The sequence below is a fragment of the Clupea harengus genome, chromosome 3, assembly GCF_900700415.2.
Source record: "Clupea harengus chromosome 3, Ch_v2.0.2, whole genome shotgun sequence".
In the NCBI taxonomy this organism is placed as follows: domain Eukaryota; kingdom Metazoa; phylum Chordata; class Actinopteri; order Clupeiformes; family Clupeidae; genus Clupea; species Clupea harengus.
Window position 1 is genome coordinate 29,595,122 of NC_045154.1, and position 14,446 is coordinate 29,609,567.

Genomic DNA, 14,446 nt, shown 5'->3' on the forward strand with positions numbered 1-14,446 from the left:
TGTATTACAAGCATAAAAATACTATGCAACGTTAGATTAATATTACAATGTCTATCTGGAAATGTACACAAATGGATTATAAAACACATTATCAGTTCTTTCACATTGTGTTAGTCAAAAAATATCAGGCACAGTTCACAAACCAGTCAGACAACCAAGCAACTAACCCCTAGTCATACACTCACAGCTTGTGGAATCAGGTACCACAGCTCATTTTGCAGTGTGTTTAGATACATAATAAAATATAGTTCCTATATTTATAAATCTAAACTAAATCACTAACCCGATGGCTACTGTTCACCCCAAACTGTGTGTTGCCAATACAGGGAGGATGAGTGCTTGATCTTGTACACTCACTGATCATGAGGAAGGGAACTGAAAATGGATTATGTTCCTTCATGTCTTCCCAGCCAGAGGAAAAATAATAATGGACAGAAATGTAAAGTTTAACAATCTGTCTGTGGCTTGGGAAGGTCAGACCATTCCCTGTTAAGTGCTAGTTTGAGATTAACGTTAGGAAGTGTTTAGACGAGGAATGGGCAAGAGTCAACAAACAAACAAAACAAAACAGAAGAAATGAAGTTGAGAACGTACTCAGCTCTCAAACAAAATGTTCCTAATCAGATTCCAGGAGAAAATGCTTCTATGGCAAGACATGCAACAAAGGCATGCCAGCAGCTGGCTAAGAGACAGTAGGACAGGGGAGATGTCCTGAATCGTGAACGGCATGTTCTACCTTCAACCACCCACTGATAAGCATGGCCCTTTCCGCTGACAGAAAGGTAGTGTATAGTCGAGATGGTTAGGCAGAATTCAAAATGTGTGTGTGTGTGTGTGTGTGTGTGTGTGTGTGTGTGTGTGTGTGTGTGTGTGTGGGGGGGGGGGGGCACTTAAAAGGGTATTCTAATGGGAGTGAGGGGGAGCTCAGCATTGCTGAAGACAGCTATGGTGGTGAGTCTTATGCAAGGTCATCTGGAGGCTTAGGCATAGGCACATAGCTACTCCCTCACAGTTACTGCCACCAGCCAAGCAATGGTGGATGCCTACTACCCGGAATCAAGCAGCTGAATGTCAACTAATAGTCAAAGCCGCCCACCCACCCACCCACCCACCTCCACCACTGTGCCTTCCGTGCTGGGCTTAAGTGCTTTAACCGGCAACGGGATGTGATGCAGTAATTGAAAAGCCTCCCCGTCCTCATTGTGCTGAAGGACAGAATTTAACCCTGAAGAGACATGCTTGTTTTACAATGTAGTCAGCAACCCTACAGATTGGAGGGGCGGGGGGGGGGGCATGCTGCACAAAACCTAAATAACAGCGAGAGCAGGAAAGCCAGAGATCGCTTGCTGCACCTTCTGTTCGACAGCAGGGCCCTGACCCTAAAGTGACATTCAAAATATGTCCAGAGCGAGTCTGCCGAGTTACGCTGAATGCATAGCTGTCTGAAATAAGAGGGGGGGGGGGGGTTGGGGGGGGGGGGTAGGGGGGGTTGCAGGGTATTACCAGAGGGGAGGAAGTTTGGTCACATTCCTCTGTGACCCATCGCCCCACCGTCTCTCGTCTCTCTCTCTCGCTCTCAGTGTCTGAGGGTGCTGGACGCTCTGAAGTAGGACAGGAACTTGAAGCACAGGCTGACCACAAAGTACCAGATGTTGCGCGCCATCTGCGACCTGGCGATGAACACCCTCCAGATGACCACCACCAGCAGCGTGTTGAACGTGTAGCGAATGTTTCGCAATCTGGAACAGAGGGTTGTTATTTAAATGTCATGCTTTTTGAAATGGGCAAAAAAAAAATCCACATTGAAATCACGGTGATGATTTGATAACGCCGCACACTAAACACAAACACAAATAGTAATTATAAAAGGGCTGAGGTGCTCGTCTTTCAATCCACAGAGCTCATGTCAAGACGTGATTGCAAAGGCAGTGGGGAGATTCATGAATGTGTGCTTGGGAAAACACACCCAGCTGGAGGGCAATTTAATAGGACTCCGATATCTGACTAGGGAATTTTTCCCCTTTGTTTACGTGCCCTGCAGAAGATTACGCACAACAGGACAGCTGCATTTGAGATTGATCCTCTATGCAGACCTTTAGCAAAGAGATGAAAAAATCAGTTCAATCCTTCGGTCATTCATGTCCACTGGAAAATCACATACCCGAGATCAGATAAAGAAACCACCATGCAATTAATCTGCCATGTGACGTGCACACACACACACACACACACACACTGCACTGTAACCCACTCCCTCCCCCTACTAATCTACAGTCCACCCTAAGGAGGTGGATCAGTGGTAAAAACACCCATTGAGCTGAGGACACACACACACACACAGACAACCCTGCTAATGTCTGGGGACCTTCAGCCAATCAGAGTGTGGGCTTACTTGCTGAGATGTTTCCTGGCTGCTGGTAGGCCTGACAGATCCTCGTTCAGCACATACTTTTTGGTGCCCATACAGTAGTTCTCCATGTACTCTGCCCAGTGCAGCTGCCGCACATCAAAGTTAAATACCTGCACCCAACATAAGAGACCATGTTAGAATCATACAAAAGGTATTGAAATAAAAAAAAAAAAATGTGTGTGGACTTTATAGATGGATAGCTACAGAACAGAGACAGAGAGCGAGTCAAACGCTCATGCTGTAATACTTAGCATACGGTATGTTATGAGTGTAAAATGTGTGTGTGTGAGAGAGACACGAAGGCCGTATGAGTATGAATGAGTGGGAGGCTCTACGCACCTTCCTGTCCTCGGGGCTCATCTGGTTCATGAGCATGGTGATGTTGTCTGTGTTCCATACCCAGGAGTGGCTGGTGAAATACTCCAGCACCAACATGGCTTTGTGCAGCCGCTTGATGGTCTTCATCATCCTGTGTCGCCATGGCAACCGCAAGGGAAGGAAGAGGAGGAGGAGGAGGAGGAGGAGGAGTAGGCGGTGGAGAGAGACAGAGGGGATGTCAGGGCTTACACGAGGCAGCTGACACGTTGTCTCTGTGCGTAGCGTGTTTTCTCTGAGCCACGTGGGCCCATTCAGCTTTAACAGCCTTAATAGCTACAAACCCACCCATGGCACTCTGGCCTTAGAGGCACATCAGAGGGGAATCAAGGGCAGACACCGGGGCCTCCGATAGGTCTGTTAGGCAGACCACACCAAGAGTAAAATGTGGCCTGTTGGTTCACATGTGGTAGAGTGCCAAATGTATCCCTTGTGACATCCAACAGTATACGATGGTCTTCCAGACACAGTCCAGTACATTACAGCAAGCATACTAAAAAAAGGACACCAGATTATGCCACATTCTATTAAATGTCAATGACGGTTGGTGCTGAAATTATTCTTTTGTTCATAATGATAGGAAGTGCACATGGGCGGTGAGAAACTGCATCTAAAAACATTTCTAGCACAGAGCTCAGGACATTGAAATACTGCTACAATGATGCACTTTAAACCGGTGTGCTTTGGAGCCCTATTTGCTTGAGATGGGGAAAGGATAAGGGATTGTTAAGACTCATCCACACTTGAAGACGGGTGGTACCTGAGCATTTGCAACAACTGCAATGACCTGATTTTAAAAGGGGATTTGTTATGGTGTGCACAGCACTGAAACTAATAAAATCAAACGTATTAGCAGAGACCAATATAAATATACAGTTCCCAATGTAGGGGTTTAGAGTCAATTCCAAGCCACTCTTAATTTAGCAGTTTAATGCTCAGTTATCCACCCTTCCCAAGAGACAGTCTGATCCAGACAAGGGAATACAAATCAACCATGCGCAGTACAATGATTCAGAATCACAAGTTAATCACAAAATCAGAGATGGTTAGGGGGGGGGGGGGAAAATACCCACTCTTGATCAAACTCTCCCAAGTCATTCTTTTTGCATGTCATTAAACCACACACATTTCAGAAAAATCGAGGTCATTGTCTTTCACTATTCAGACATGCAATTTCACACCATTGCTGAAATGTGTCTGGTTTAAGATACTCTTTTAAGGCCAATACCCTCTCATGTCAGATACCAAACACTTAAAAATAAGTTAAACAAATGTATTCGTATATATGCCTTGCCTATATCAGAACCTATTTGTTTTCAGATGACATGACTTCTTTACAAAGAAGTGTATTTAAACTCGACTACATTAATGGCCTTAGTGGCACATCTTTAAACCTTGGTGCTTGGTATCTGGTAGTGGCAAAAATGAGTTTCCCCATATTTTAGTTTGTGCCTATGTCCACTAGATGAAGAGAAGATGATTGAAAGGCCACTCTCAGGTCATTTGTAAGGACTTGATGGCATGACTCACAAGAGGAGTTGGAAATGGAGCGTTTATGAAGGGGTGGAGGTACATTTATAGGGGATGGGAATGCAGGATATCAACTGCATCAAGGGGAGAGCCGACAAGCAGTTCTTACTCCATACAAAAAGTTAAAAAGTAAAAAAAATAATAATAACGATAATTATTATAATAAAGAAATAATAATAAAAAAAAGAAAAAGACTCCAAAAACTAGAGATCAAAAACATGAAACTGGATAGATAAGGCATGCTGGACCAGGAGCTCATGCTAGCCTGTCAGCTGCTGCAGTCGAGTCCAATGCCATGAAGCCGAGCAGACGTTCGGGGCTGTGCTCCGCCGTCATCAACCATCCATGCCACGCGATCAGCACCCAGTGGTGGGGAGGGGGAGAGGGGAAAGGTAGGGTAGGGTGGGTGAGGAAGGGTGGGAAGGGTGGGGGTGTTTGGTGCTGGAGGGTCGAGGGTTAACAGGAGGAGGAAGAGGGGAGGAAGAGCGGGTGGGGGTGTGCTGTCGAGGCCTTACCGGGGCTTCTGACCCGTCAACCTGAGAACCCCGTCATACAGCAGGGCGGGCAGAGTGTGACTCACTGTGGTCCAGTACTGATTGGTAAAGGGGTTGGACCGCAGGTTAACATTGGGCCGCCTGAAAGCCTGCTCTAAAGGGTTGGTCTTGAAGATTGTGTTTATACAGTACTCTGCAGAGAGAATACAGGTCACAAGGACCCCTTACAATTAACATAGAGCAACACATTGCAATGCAAGCCAGGCTTAGACACACACACACACACACACTCTCTCACACATACACACACATCTACCTACCTACACACACATATACACACACACACACACACAGAGGGAAAAAAAGATTGCAGAACCCAGTAGGAGCTACTGGCTTGACGAGGCCTCCACTGAGTTATGCATCCTCACCCCCCTTCTGGACATTCAAGACAACAGCATGAGCAACAGCATCACATCACAGTCGCATTGGGGGACTACGCCAGGACGAGACAGCAGGGAGAAGGAGGTTACGGGGCGTCGACCGAGGGCACATTTACCTGGGCTCTCTCCCCGTCATCCTGAGGTAGAGATCATAAAGGAAAGCTGGTGCCATGTGGCTTACAGCGATCCAGTACTGATTGATTAGGTGGTTTGTGGTGAGATTTACATTGGGCCGTCTGAAGGCCTGCTCAAGGGGGTTCCTCTTGAAAGTGGATATTACATGGTACTCTACGAGACAAAAGGGCGTTTCAACAGAGTGAAAGTGGTCAGTGTGCACAGAGAGAGAGAGACAGTCTACAGTCGGGGCTCAGTGACAAGCGCACAGCAGACCCGAGGGGGCAAAGAGTATTTATTTCCCTTCCAGAATGCTCTGCACTTGACCGAGCGTCGTCAGAATGAGAGGAAAACAAGGACTGCAGATAGCACTGAAAAAAGAGAGATGCCACTGGTCCTTGGACAACAAAACAGGCTCGGTGAAATGCTGCAAGGATGTGAAAGCAAATAAATACTATTCGGACCCAGGTCTGCTCCACACAGAGACACACACACACACACACACACACACACACACACACACACACACACACAAAGAGTTCACTCACGGTAAGCCAAGTGCTCTACTGCAATTGTCATTTTACAAGAAAAATGAACCACACGTTAACTTTGAAACCTGTATCAGTTACAGTTCCCCCAGAGGTTAAATTCATACTGAGGAACCGAAACGTGGGTGGCGCAAATATGCCGATTCTATAACAAACAGTGGCATTCATGACCAGCCCCTGCATAAACACCAATGGTCCACAGCCTATGAAGGCATGTGCGACAATGTGGACAATAGCATTAAAGCACTTGGTCTGTCAGGCAAGTAAACTTCCAACCCACTATCGAACAGGTTGTAATATCTAATGTCTTAAGAGTTTCCATGATGAACTTTCAAAGAAAATAAAACCCTAAAACGTTTGGGCAAAAATAAAACAGGTTCTCTCCTTGTCCTCTAGTCCTATCCCAACACTACAATATATCTACTTGCAGGTAAGTACCTGTCATTTATACAAATAAGTTGTCATTCCAGCGCACACACAGAACTAATTTAAACACCACTACACAAGTAGTGAACTACTTTATAGTTAGAACTACGTTAAAAAACACGCAACCAAGAAACGTCAAACTCTTATAACAATCAATTGACACGTAGTGTACATTTTCATGTCATTTCAACATAGATTTGTATTCTTTTTAAAGTACAGAGTTATAAAACCTAATTCAAAAAACAATTACCTAACAATTAAAATGATCTAATCAACTTTATATGCTGAGAGATTAGCAGTGAGAACATTTTTCCTATGATACCGAGCCAAAATGCATGTTCCACTTTTTGCTAAGCAACCTCTAATATACCACAAGCCTAAAAACAGCCAGTGTGGGTCACCACTGGGGCCACCTCCGCATATGACAACAGGGGAAAATGCTTCCCTTGAGGCGGGTTTCGAAAGACTAGATCCCTGCTAATTGAGGACGCCGGGCCCCGCTAGATTTAGACGGCACTGTACAGCAGAGGCTACCAGCACCTAGTGTGTGAGAGCAGGAGCTGCTGCCTGCAGAAAGTGGGAGACTCGGCACCTGCTGGCACACACACACACACACCTGCGTTAGGGAGCGAGTGTGGGAGGCACACTCACTCCTCCGCAGTCTTCACTCACTGTAAGGAGGCTTTCAACTGGAATGACAGACTAAAAACTGTACTGTTATTGTGCTACCTAGTGCTAAAGCGCAAACCATCTTCACAATGATTCCTTCCATTTCTTCTTGGGCTTTCACAATATTGTATTTCTATTTGACTGTATTCGATTTCATTTTTTCCCCTCTGAATGTACTACTTATTTTTAGCTTCTGCTGTGTGTGGCCTAATTTAAAAAAAAAAGTGCCCTAGAAATGAAACTTATTATTATCGGTGTTGTTTGGTAAATGGGTCAAATGATTCAAAGAGTGTTCCATACCAACTTCCCCCCAGTGGAATGGGTTGATGCCACCGGTTGTGCAGTTGTAAACCAACATGGATTTAGGTCTGCAAAAGTAAGCAGATGACAAGCAGGTTAACAGCACCATCAAAAACACTGACATTTGATCTTGTTATGAGAATACAGAAGCATTTTCTTTACAACTATGGTGAAAGTGAAACACCCCCACACCTGTCTCATAGCTTGGACTCGCCTAAACAAACTAAACACTCATCTTCCACTAATTACTGTTGCAATTCCCTCCCATTGTTCTTTCTACAGCATGCTCTAGAGAGGACATTTAAGCAGTTATCATTAGCAGGATACTCTCAGGCTGAGCTGGCTTCCACTGCCTAGCTGTTGAGGCCGTGCACCAGAAGAAACTGACCTGTTGTGCCTTTGGGAGCCTGAGTACCAGGCAGCGGCCAGCGTCATGTTGATGACAACATCTACAGGCACCAGGTCAGCCACCGCATTGTTGGAGGCCCTCATCGTGCGCAGAATGCCTTTCCCCGCCTAGGAATCGTGAGGCAAAAACAGGTTGACAAAGTGGGATTTCCCACACAGCCTCCACACAGGCGGAGTGGCATAATGCATCTCAAACATAAAAAAAAAATAGCACTTACAGCAATGAAAATTCCACTAGGACCGTTGAAATTATCAATCCATCCCTGTAGGAGAAGCAGTGTTGGTTACAGACCACTGGGAATCTAAAAAGCATTTGAGACGGTCCGAAGTAATAAAGCTTTCAGTCCGACTACAGCTGCGAACTGAGCATGACCCCTTTGTGCTGCACTTACGGGGAAGGGCTCCATCCAACTGGCTCCAACAATGGAGGGCCTGACGATCGCCACGTTCAGGTTCCCACACTCCTGCTGGACCAGATACTCGGCCAAAGCCTTGGTGTAAGTGTATGTGTTTGGCCGTTCACCAATCAGCTTTGGCGTCATTACATCCACAAGCTTGTCATCCATCCACCTGTTAAATAATAATAAAATCATCATCATCATCATCATAAAAAACTAAACAAAAAAACACACACAGTGAATATGTGAGTAACATTAAATTCAACATGAGTGACCCATTCAAGAGAAAAACTAATAAACTATTAAACTAAAATGTGAACCAGTACAACTCACTCTAAGGAGTCTATGAGCTTCTTGTAGTCTACCGGTGGGGGGTAGACCACCTCCTCAATGAGTTTGCGGTCACAGTTGGCATAGGCCGTGGACACGTGGATGAACACCTCCAGCTGCTTTATCGTGTGGGCCAGAGCCACCATCTTCTGCGTGGCCAGGACGTTCAGCTGCACTGCATCTCTGCGGGGGATGAAAAGCAACAGGGGAAATCACTTCCAGTGCGTCTGAAGCACAATGTTCTCTGTGGAGAAGTAGCACAAAGGGCCGCTCCCAACTCCTCATTAAACTGACAACTCCGTCAGCCTCTGGCAAGATGTCACAGGGAGATGTGCTAAATAAAACGTGGGGCGTTCTTTTCTCCTGTGATGGGGACTATCACGGATTCATGTGTATAGGCATGCGTCACCAACCAAAAAAAAAAAAAAAAAAAGGAGATACAGGTGTGTTGCTTGGCATATAAAGAGCAAATCTTACTTGAGAGGCTCGTTGAATCGGATCGTTGCTGCACAGTGGAAGACTATGTTGACATTGGCCGCCAGTGTCTCCTGGTCCTCTTTCGTCAGGTCCAGTTCAGGCAGAGTCAAGTCACTGTTTATGGCTACTATTTTCTCAGCAAAGCCGGGCTGTTCATCTCTTAATCTGTCGAAGAGCTGTAGCACAGAAATCCTGATCAACGATCACATTAGTGTGTCCCTAAAGTGTTACGACGTGTCCCATTAACACAGATTACCCATATATCCGGATGTCCTCTGATTGCATGCACTACTTAAGATATAGCTATAAATAATAAATCCTGCACACTCAAGTAATATGATCATATGTGATGGACATGCAAGATTAAATATCCATTTCAACATAAATCTGCCTCTTTTTAGTAACAAAAGTAACAAAAGAGCTTTCTTAAATCTCATACAAAACATGTACAGTATGGTTTGGCAGTTGGCAGTTCAAAATGCAAAACAGAGGGATAATCTGGATCTGAAACATGATAATCAAACATCCTGCTCTGTTATTTGAAGACTATGTATCTTTACATAGCATGTCATTCTACTGAATTAAGTTCAGTTGATGAGAAAGAAGGTCCAGACTGTCCACATTTCTACTTAGTTTTTTCCATGTTTTCTATTAAGTTGGACCCTCTCTTCACCATGTTTCCCCTACCCACACATGGACATAAAATACTACCAGACAATTCAACACTAGCTGATAAGGCTTTGAGGGGAAACACTGTCTGTTACCAGCACACCCCGCCAAGGATTGATCTTCACTCACTTTGCAGTTGGCCATGTCCGCAATGCGCTTGTGGGGAGCCTGGCCTGCCTTGGAGCGGACAAGCACGTAGACAACCTTAACGCCTGGACAGGAACGCAAGAGCTTCTCCAGCAAAACCTTCCCCATGAAGCCCGTGGCTCCCGTGATGAGGACACTCTTCCCTTCATAGTACTCCGGGATGGTGACCATGGTGGCAGCCCTCCAGTCCTCCTATGCATACACAAAGTTAGTCAAGTCAAGACATTTCCCTGTATCTAGCACATTTTAAAAAACAACAGGAGTTGGACCAAAGTGCTTTCTAGTCGAGGTAAATAAATTGACAATAACAATATACACGCATAAAGTAATAACAGTTAAAAAGACTAAAAACATAAAAGGAATAAAAGACAAAATAACACACAAAACATGATAAACGAGCAGAAACTACAAGTAATATAATATATATATATATCAGTCAAAGGAACAAGAACTAAAAGGCAAAAAAAATTGTCACAATGCTTAGGCCACAAGTTCATTCATAGCACACCCTTCACTGGCAGCTATACGCCCACTTACATAGGCAAACAGGGGAGCGCTCCGAAAATATTTAGCCATGTAGTTCAAATGGTAGAAACGTGCTACAGTCTGTTTGATCAGCTCACAAGGCACACAAAGTGTTTCGTGAGGAAACAATTGGCAAATGGGAGATCTGAACGTGGCTGAAGCAGTTTTGATAGTACATATTTGTATATTAGGCCGTACAGATTTGACCTAGTCTTGTCTGGCATAGGCTTTATGTTCGGTGCACTCCTGATTGTCCAAATGAAGCACTACCCAATAGCACTATAACATGTGGAACAGACAAATGTCAGGTCTTCACAGACATTCCATGAAAACCAAAAAGCCCAAATTATTTTCCAGCTACAGTTACAACAGTTCTAAAATATCCAGATAACTCACAAGAAATGCACATGGCCAGAATCCTCCAAAAAAAAAAAAAAACAACCACAGTGGTTATCAGAGTCGCTCACTGGTTCTCATTGAGATGGTCTCTCACAACATGTAATCTATTTCACATTGGAATGAAAAACTGAATGAAAGTGTTAATGTCACCATCCATGTGGTTTTGTGGGAAAGGGTATCAAAATACTTTTTTGAGGGAATGGACTTATTTTCTGATTTCCATAACATCAGATGCACAAAGTGGGATGGAATCAAGACATTTCTGCTTGGAGTTCACAACTTTTATTCAATAGTTCATAGAGAAACTAGTAGATCAGTTAGGGCTGTAGAGCCAGGACTCTAGTTAATCATTATGGAAAAAGATAACCCCTGTCCATTTAAAGCAGATAACTCCAATCTGAATCACGCCTTATCTACACAAAGCTGAACTTGCACTTCACTTCAAGCAATTCAGTAGCACAATTAACACGGTCACAAAATCAAGTCACACTCCATAGGAAAAACTGCAAGACCAATAATGGCCTTGATAAAATTATACATCTATGTTTAGTTTTCAAGCCCACACCTAGTCTTAAGAACCTGCTGGTGGGCATTAATTCCCCTTCATCATAAGCAGTTGCACCTGGAATTTCTTGCCACTACACAATACGACTAAAATCACACATATATATATATAAATATTATGTTTTACATTTTTTTTATTGCAACTGTATTGCCAGTCTCACCATAGTCCAAGTTATGGTTATGGATTTCAGTTTGTGGACGTTTTCTTTTCTAGTTAAAAATGTATTTTAACTTCTCCCTTTCTTGTTCTATGTAAAACCTCCCACTTATCTTTACAGGTCTGGAGACTGGGACTATTGGCAGCGTCACTTTGCTCAATGCAGCAGATATTTTTTTTTACTGCATGACACAGGTGCCAAGTTGCAACAGCTGTGCAGATCTTAAAAGAGCAGCAGGGTTCCAAGCCAAGGTGCATCGAAGCCAGAAATGTCAGCTAGTGGCTCGACTGCATTCAACTTTGTATTTGAATGGGCCTTACTAGGCTAAAGGCTACATCAAGGAGAGAAAAATATAAATATTATGCATTTAAGTTTGGTATCTATCCAAATTGGGGTCAATAATAAACAATTCTGTTTGTTTGTAGGGGGCTGATCAGTACCACAATCTGAAGAGCTTTTTCTAAGGCAATGAGACAACTCGTGAGAAATCTGGCAAGATAAAAACATGCAAGCCTTGTAGGCTGTGCAACGCCATGCCAAAACACTCAGCACTTTCGGGAAGATTAGGGTAGTCTGTAGTGACTCTGTAGTGAGGGTAATCTCAGAGGGAGAATACTTAAAAGGCTGGTCAAAATTGATAGGTCTAATATGACTACATGGCACGTCGACTTTACAGTACAGGCAAATTGATTCCTGATGCCACATCCGCAGGTTGAATAATGAATGCACTTAGTTCAGATTGCACTCAGCCACATTTTTTTTTTTTTTTTTTTTTTACAGTCACTGCCTATTAAGCCTTAATTCCCACATCCTTTCTTTTGTGGTGTCAGGTGTCGCTGGAACTAAAAGAAAAAATAACGGATGTGTCTTATCCAACTATGGGTGTTGGGTTGGGAAGGATGCAAAATATAATGACAAGCCGCGCTTTCCTCGGCTGACACAACTGCAGCAAACTTTGGCGGATGTCGAATACTGCAACAGGCTAAATAAATTGGTCATGAGACAGTGGTCGAACAATCTTGTGACCTGTGTTAAAAGGAGAAATGCACGCTTACGCATAGACTACTACTGATATTTTAGCATAGAACACTTAAATTGATAAACCAACTCAGAAAAACGGCTGTCAACATGCCACATTTGAAAGGATAACAATGTGACAGCAACGAGAAATGTCATCTGTTAATCCAATGAAGTTTAGCCTATTGAAATAGACCAAAACCTCTTGTGTTCTTCCCGATATTGAACTAGGCTACTAAAGTTAATCATATTCATACACACCATATAGCCTTGTCTACAATGTTTATATGAGATACACACAAGAAACCTTCACTGTCCTGGTTCATAACGGTAGTTAACTTGCATTCAACACACTGTAACAGCAGGCCCAGCAACTTCAAATTAGCCACAAAACTTCGAAAAGTCACCGCTTTTGTCTGGGCAAGTTAGTCTCATTGTCTTAAAACAGGTGATGGCTGTCCTTATGGCACACCTTATCGAAAGATATGGATAAGTTAACATAAAGTACCAACAGGACCGAAAATAAAGAAGTCTCTTTTACAAAACCAGATTCCTATCATGTGGAGCGGGTTTGATGAGCTAACCCAGCTAAAGTTAGCTAGCTCATTATCTTCACGTTACTAATAACTTGGCCAACACCAGCGTGCCACAAAACCAAGGCAAACACAACAGACGCAACTGGCACTTTGGAAAATGAACATGACTGGTGGGAGAGACAGTTGATCAAGTATTTTCGGCACTGTTCAGTTACAAATAATGTATCCATCTATGTGACATTACTTCCTGAAAACATAATGTAACTAGCGTGCTAACGACCCCTCCCCTCTACGCATTTCTTCCGTAGTAGAAGTAGCCTACTCCATTGAACCGCCTGCATACGGCAGCTAGCAATCGTTAGCCCGAAGAAGAAATTATACGTGATTGCTGTCATCAAGAGGCACTTTTTTCTCCAAAATAAAAACTACGTGTGTGTCCATCGCCAACACGATTAAAACACAGATGAAACACATTACCAATTGTAAATCCAGGCAGTGTCGTTAATTCCGAGTTGCCAGCAGTGAAGCAGTGGTGCGAGATGCTGTAGGAGCAACCGTGAGCAGGAAGCGCAGTGAGCGGGGATTGCCAGATGAATTCATAGACAGCAAACGTGACGTCATCAGTCGCTTAAACTCACTGCTGCGTGCTCAGAATCCCTCAATGAATTAAAGCACACGGATTTCAATTATTTTGTCTCACGTCCACGTTGCTACTGGGAAATTAACTTCCAAAAAATGGAACCACAGTTACACAGTCATAATTACTATTGTATTGGTCCATGGATGTTTCCCAGCAACATGACCCTCGAGATTCCACTTGGATATCAGTGCACAAAATAGGGAGGTTTTATATTACCTACAAAGCACTGACAGTTACATAGGAGAGCAAACTGAGGCTAGAAGTATAGGCATATATTCTCCTGCTTAATTACAGAGGGGAGAAAATCACCCATTTATTCTTAAAATGATCTTATATATATATTTAACCTTCTTTGACGTCAGCTTAGTGTCTCATGTCTGTGTGTCTCAGTCGTTGTTCCTTTGTTAAAGGATAAAGTGGAAGAGATCCAGTGACATTTCCTCTGATTGCTGTGAGGATAACTGTTGGCTATTCAGGCAGGAAGACTGTGTAGCCTTGGCGAGATGAAGTCAGCTTCGTATCATCACAGTGTTGCCTTTTGTGAGGACTGACAACCCCCACTGTTTATAGCTACTGCCGCTTGTGGAAATGTTCTACCACAGTGAAACATTTATTATTAGTAAAAAGAATAGAAGCCCTTGTTGCCCAAAGCCTCTGAATATATTTACACATTTATTTGTACTCTCCACTATGAAATGAAGATTGTATGTCTATATGTTATTATTTTATGTCTGCGTGTTCTTTTATTATTTGGCATTACAAATACCAAAGGTGTATAAAAGCAGAAAGGTTGTAATATGTATACAGTGTAAGGTGGTTTAAAAAAGTCAGGGAGTCAGACTTCAATCCCTTGAGATATTTTGCAGGATGCC

At 43.5% G+C, this 14,446-nt stretch overlaps 1 protein-coding gene across 1 annotated transcript; it reads right to left on the reverse strand.

Annotated features, from left to right (window-relative positions):
• Window positions 1–1,465: 1,465 nt before the first annotated feature.
• Window positions 1,466–13,532, reverse strand: far1 (fatty acyl CoA reductase 1). Its single transcript, XM_012839100.3, has 12 exons — window positions 13,412–13,532; window positions 9,718–9,927; window positions 8,920–9,095; window positions 8,446–8,625; window positions 8,107–8,284; window positions 7,933–7,977; window positions 7,695–7,822; window positions 7,307–7,374; window positions 5,366–5,537; window positions 2,750–2,879; window positions 2,393–2,520; window positions 1,466–1,739 (listed from the first exon to the last, which is right to left on the reverse strand). The coding sequence occupies exons 2-12, from the start codon at window positions 9,904–9,906 to the stop codon at window positions 1,577–1,579; spliced, it is 1,557 nt and encodes a 518-aa protein (XP_012694554.1). The 5' UTR covers window positions 9,907–9,927; window positions 13,412–13,532; the 3' UTR covers window positions 1,466–1,576.
• Window positions 13,533–14,446: the final 914 nt, after the last annotated feature.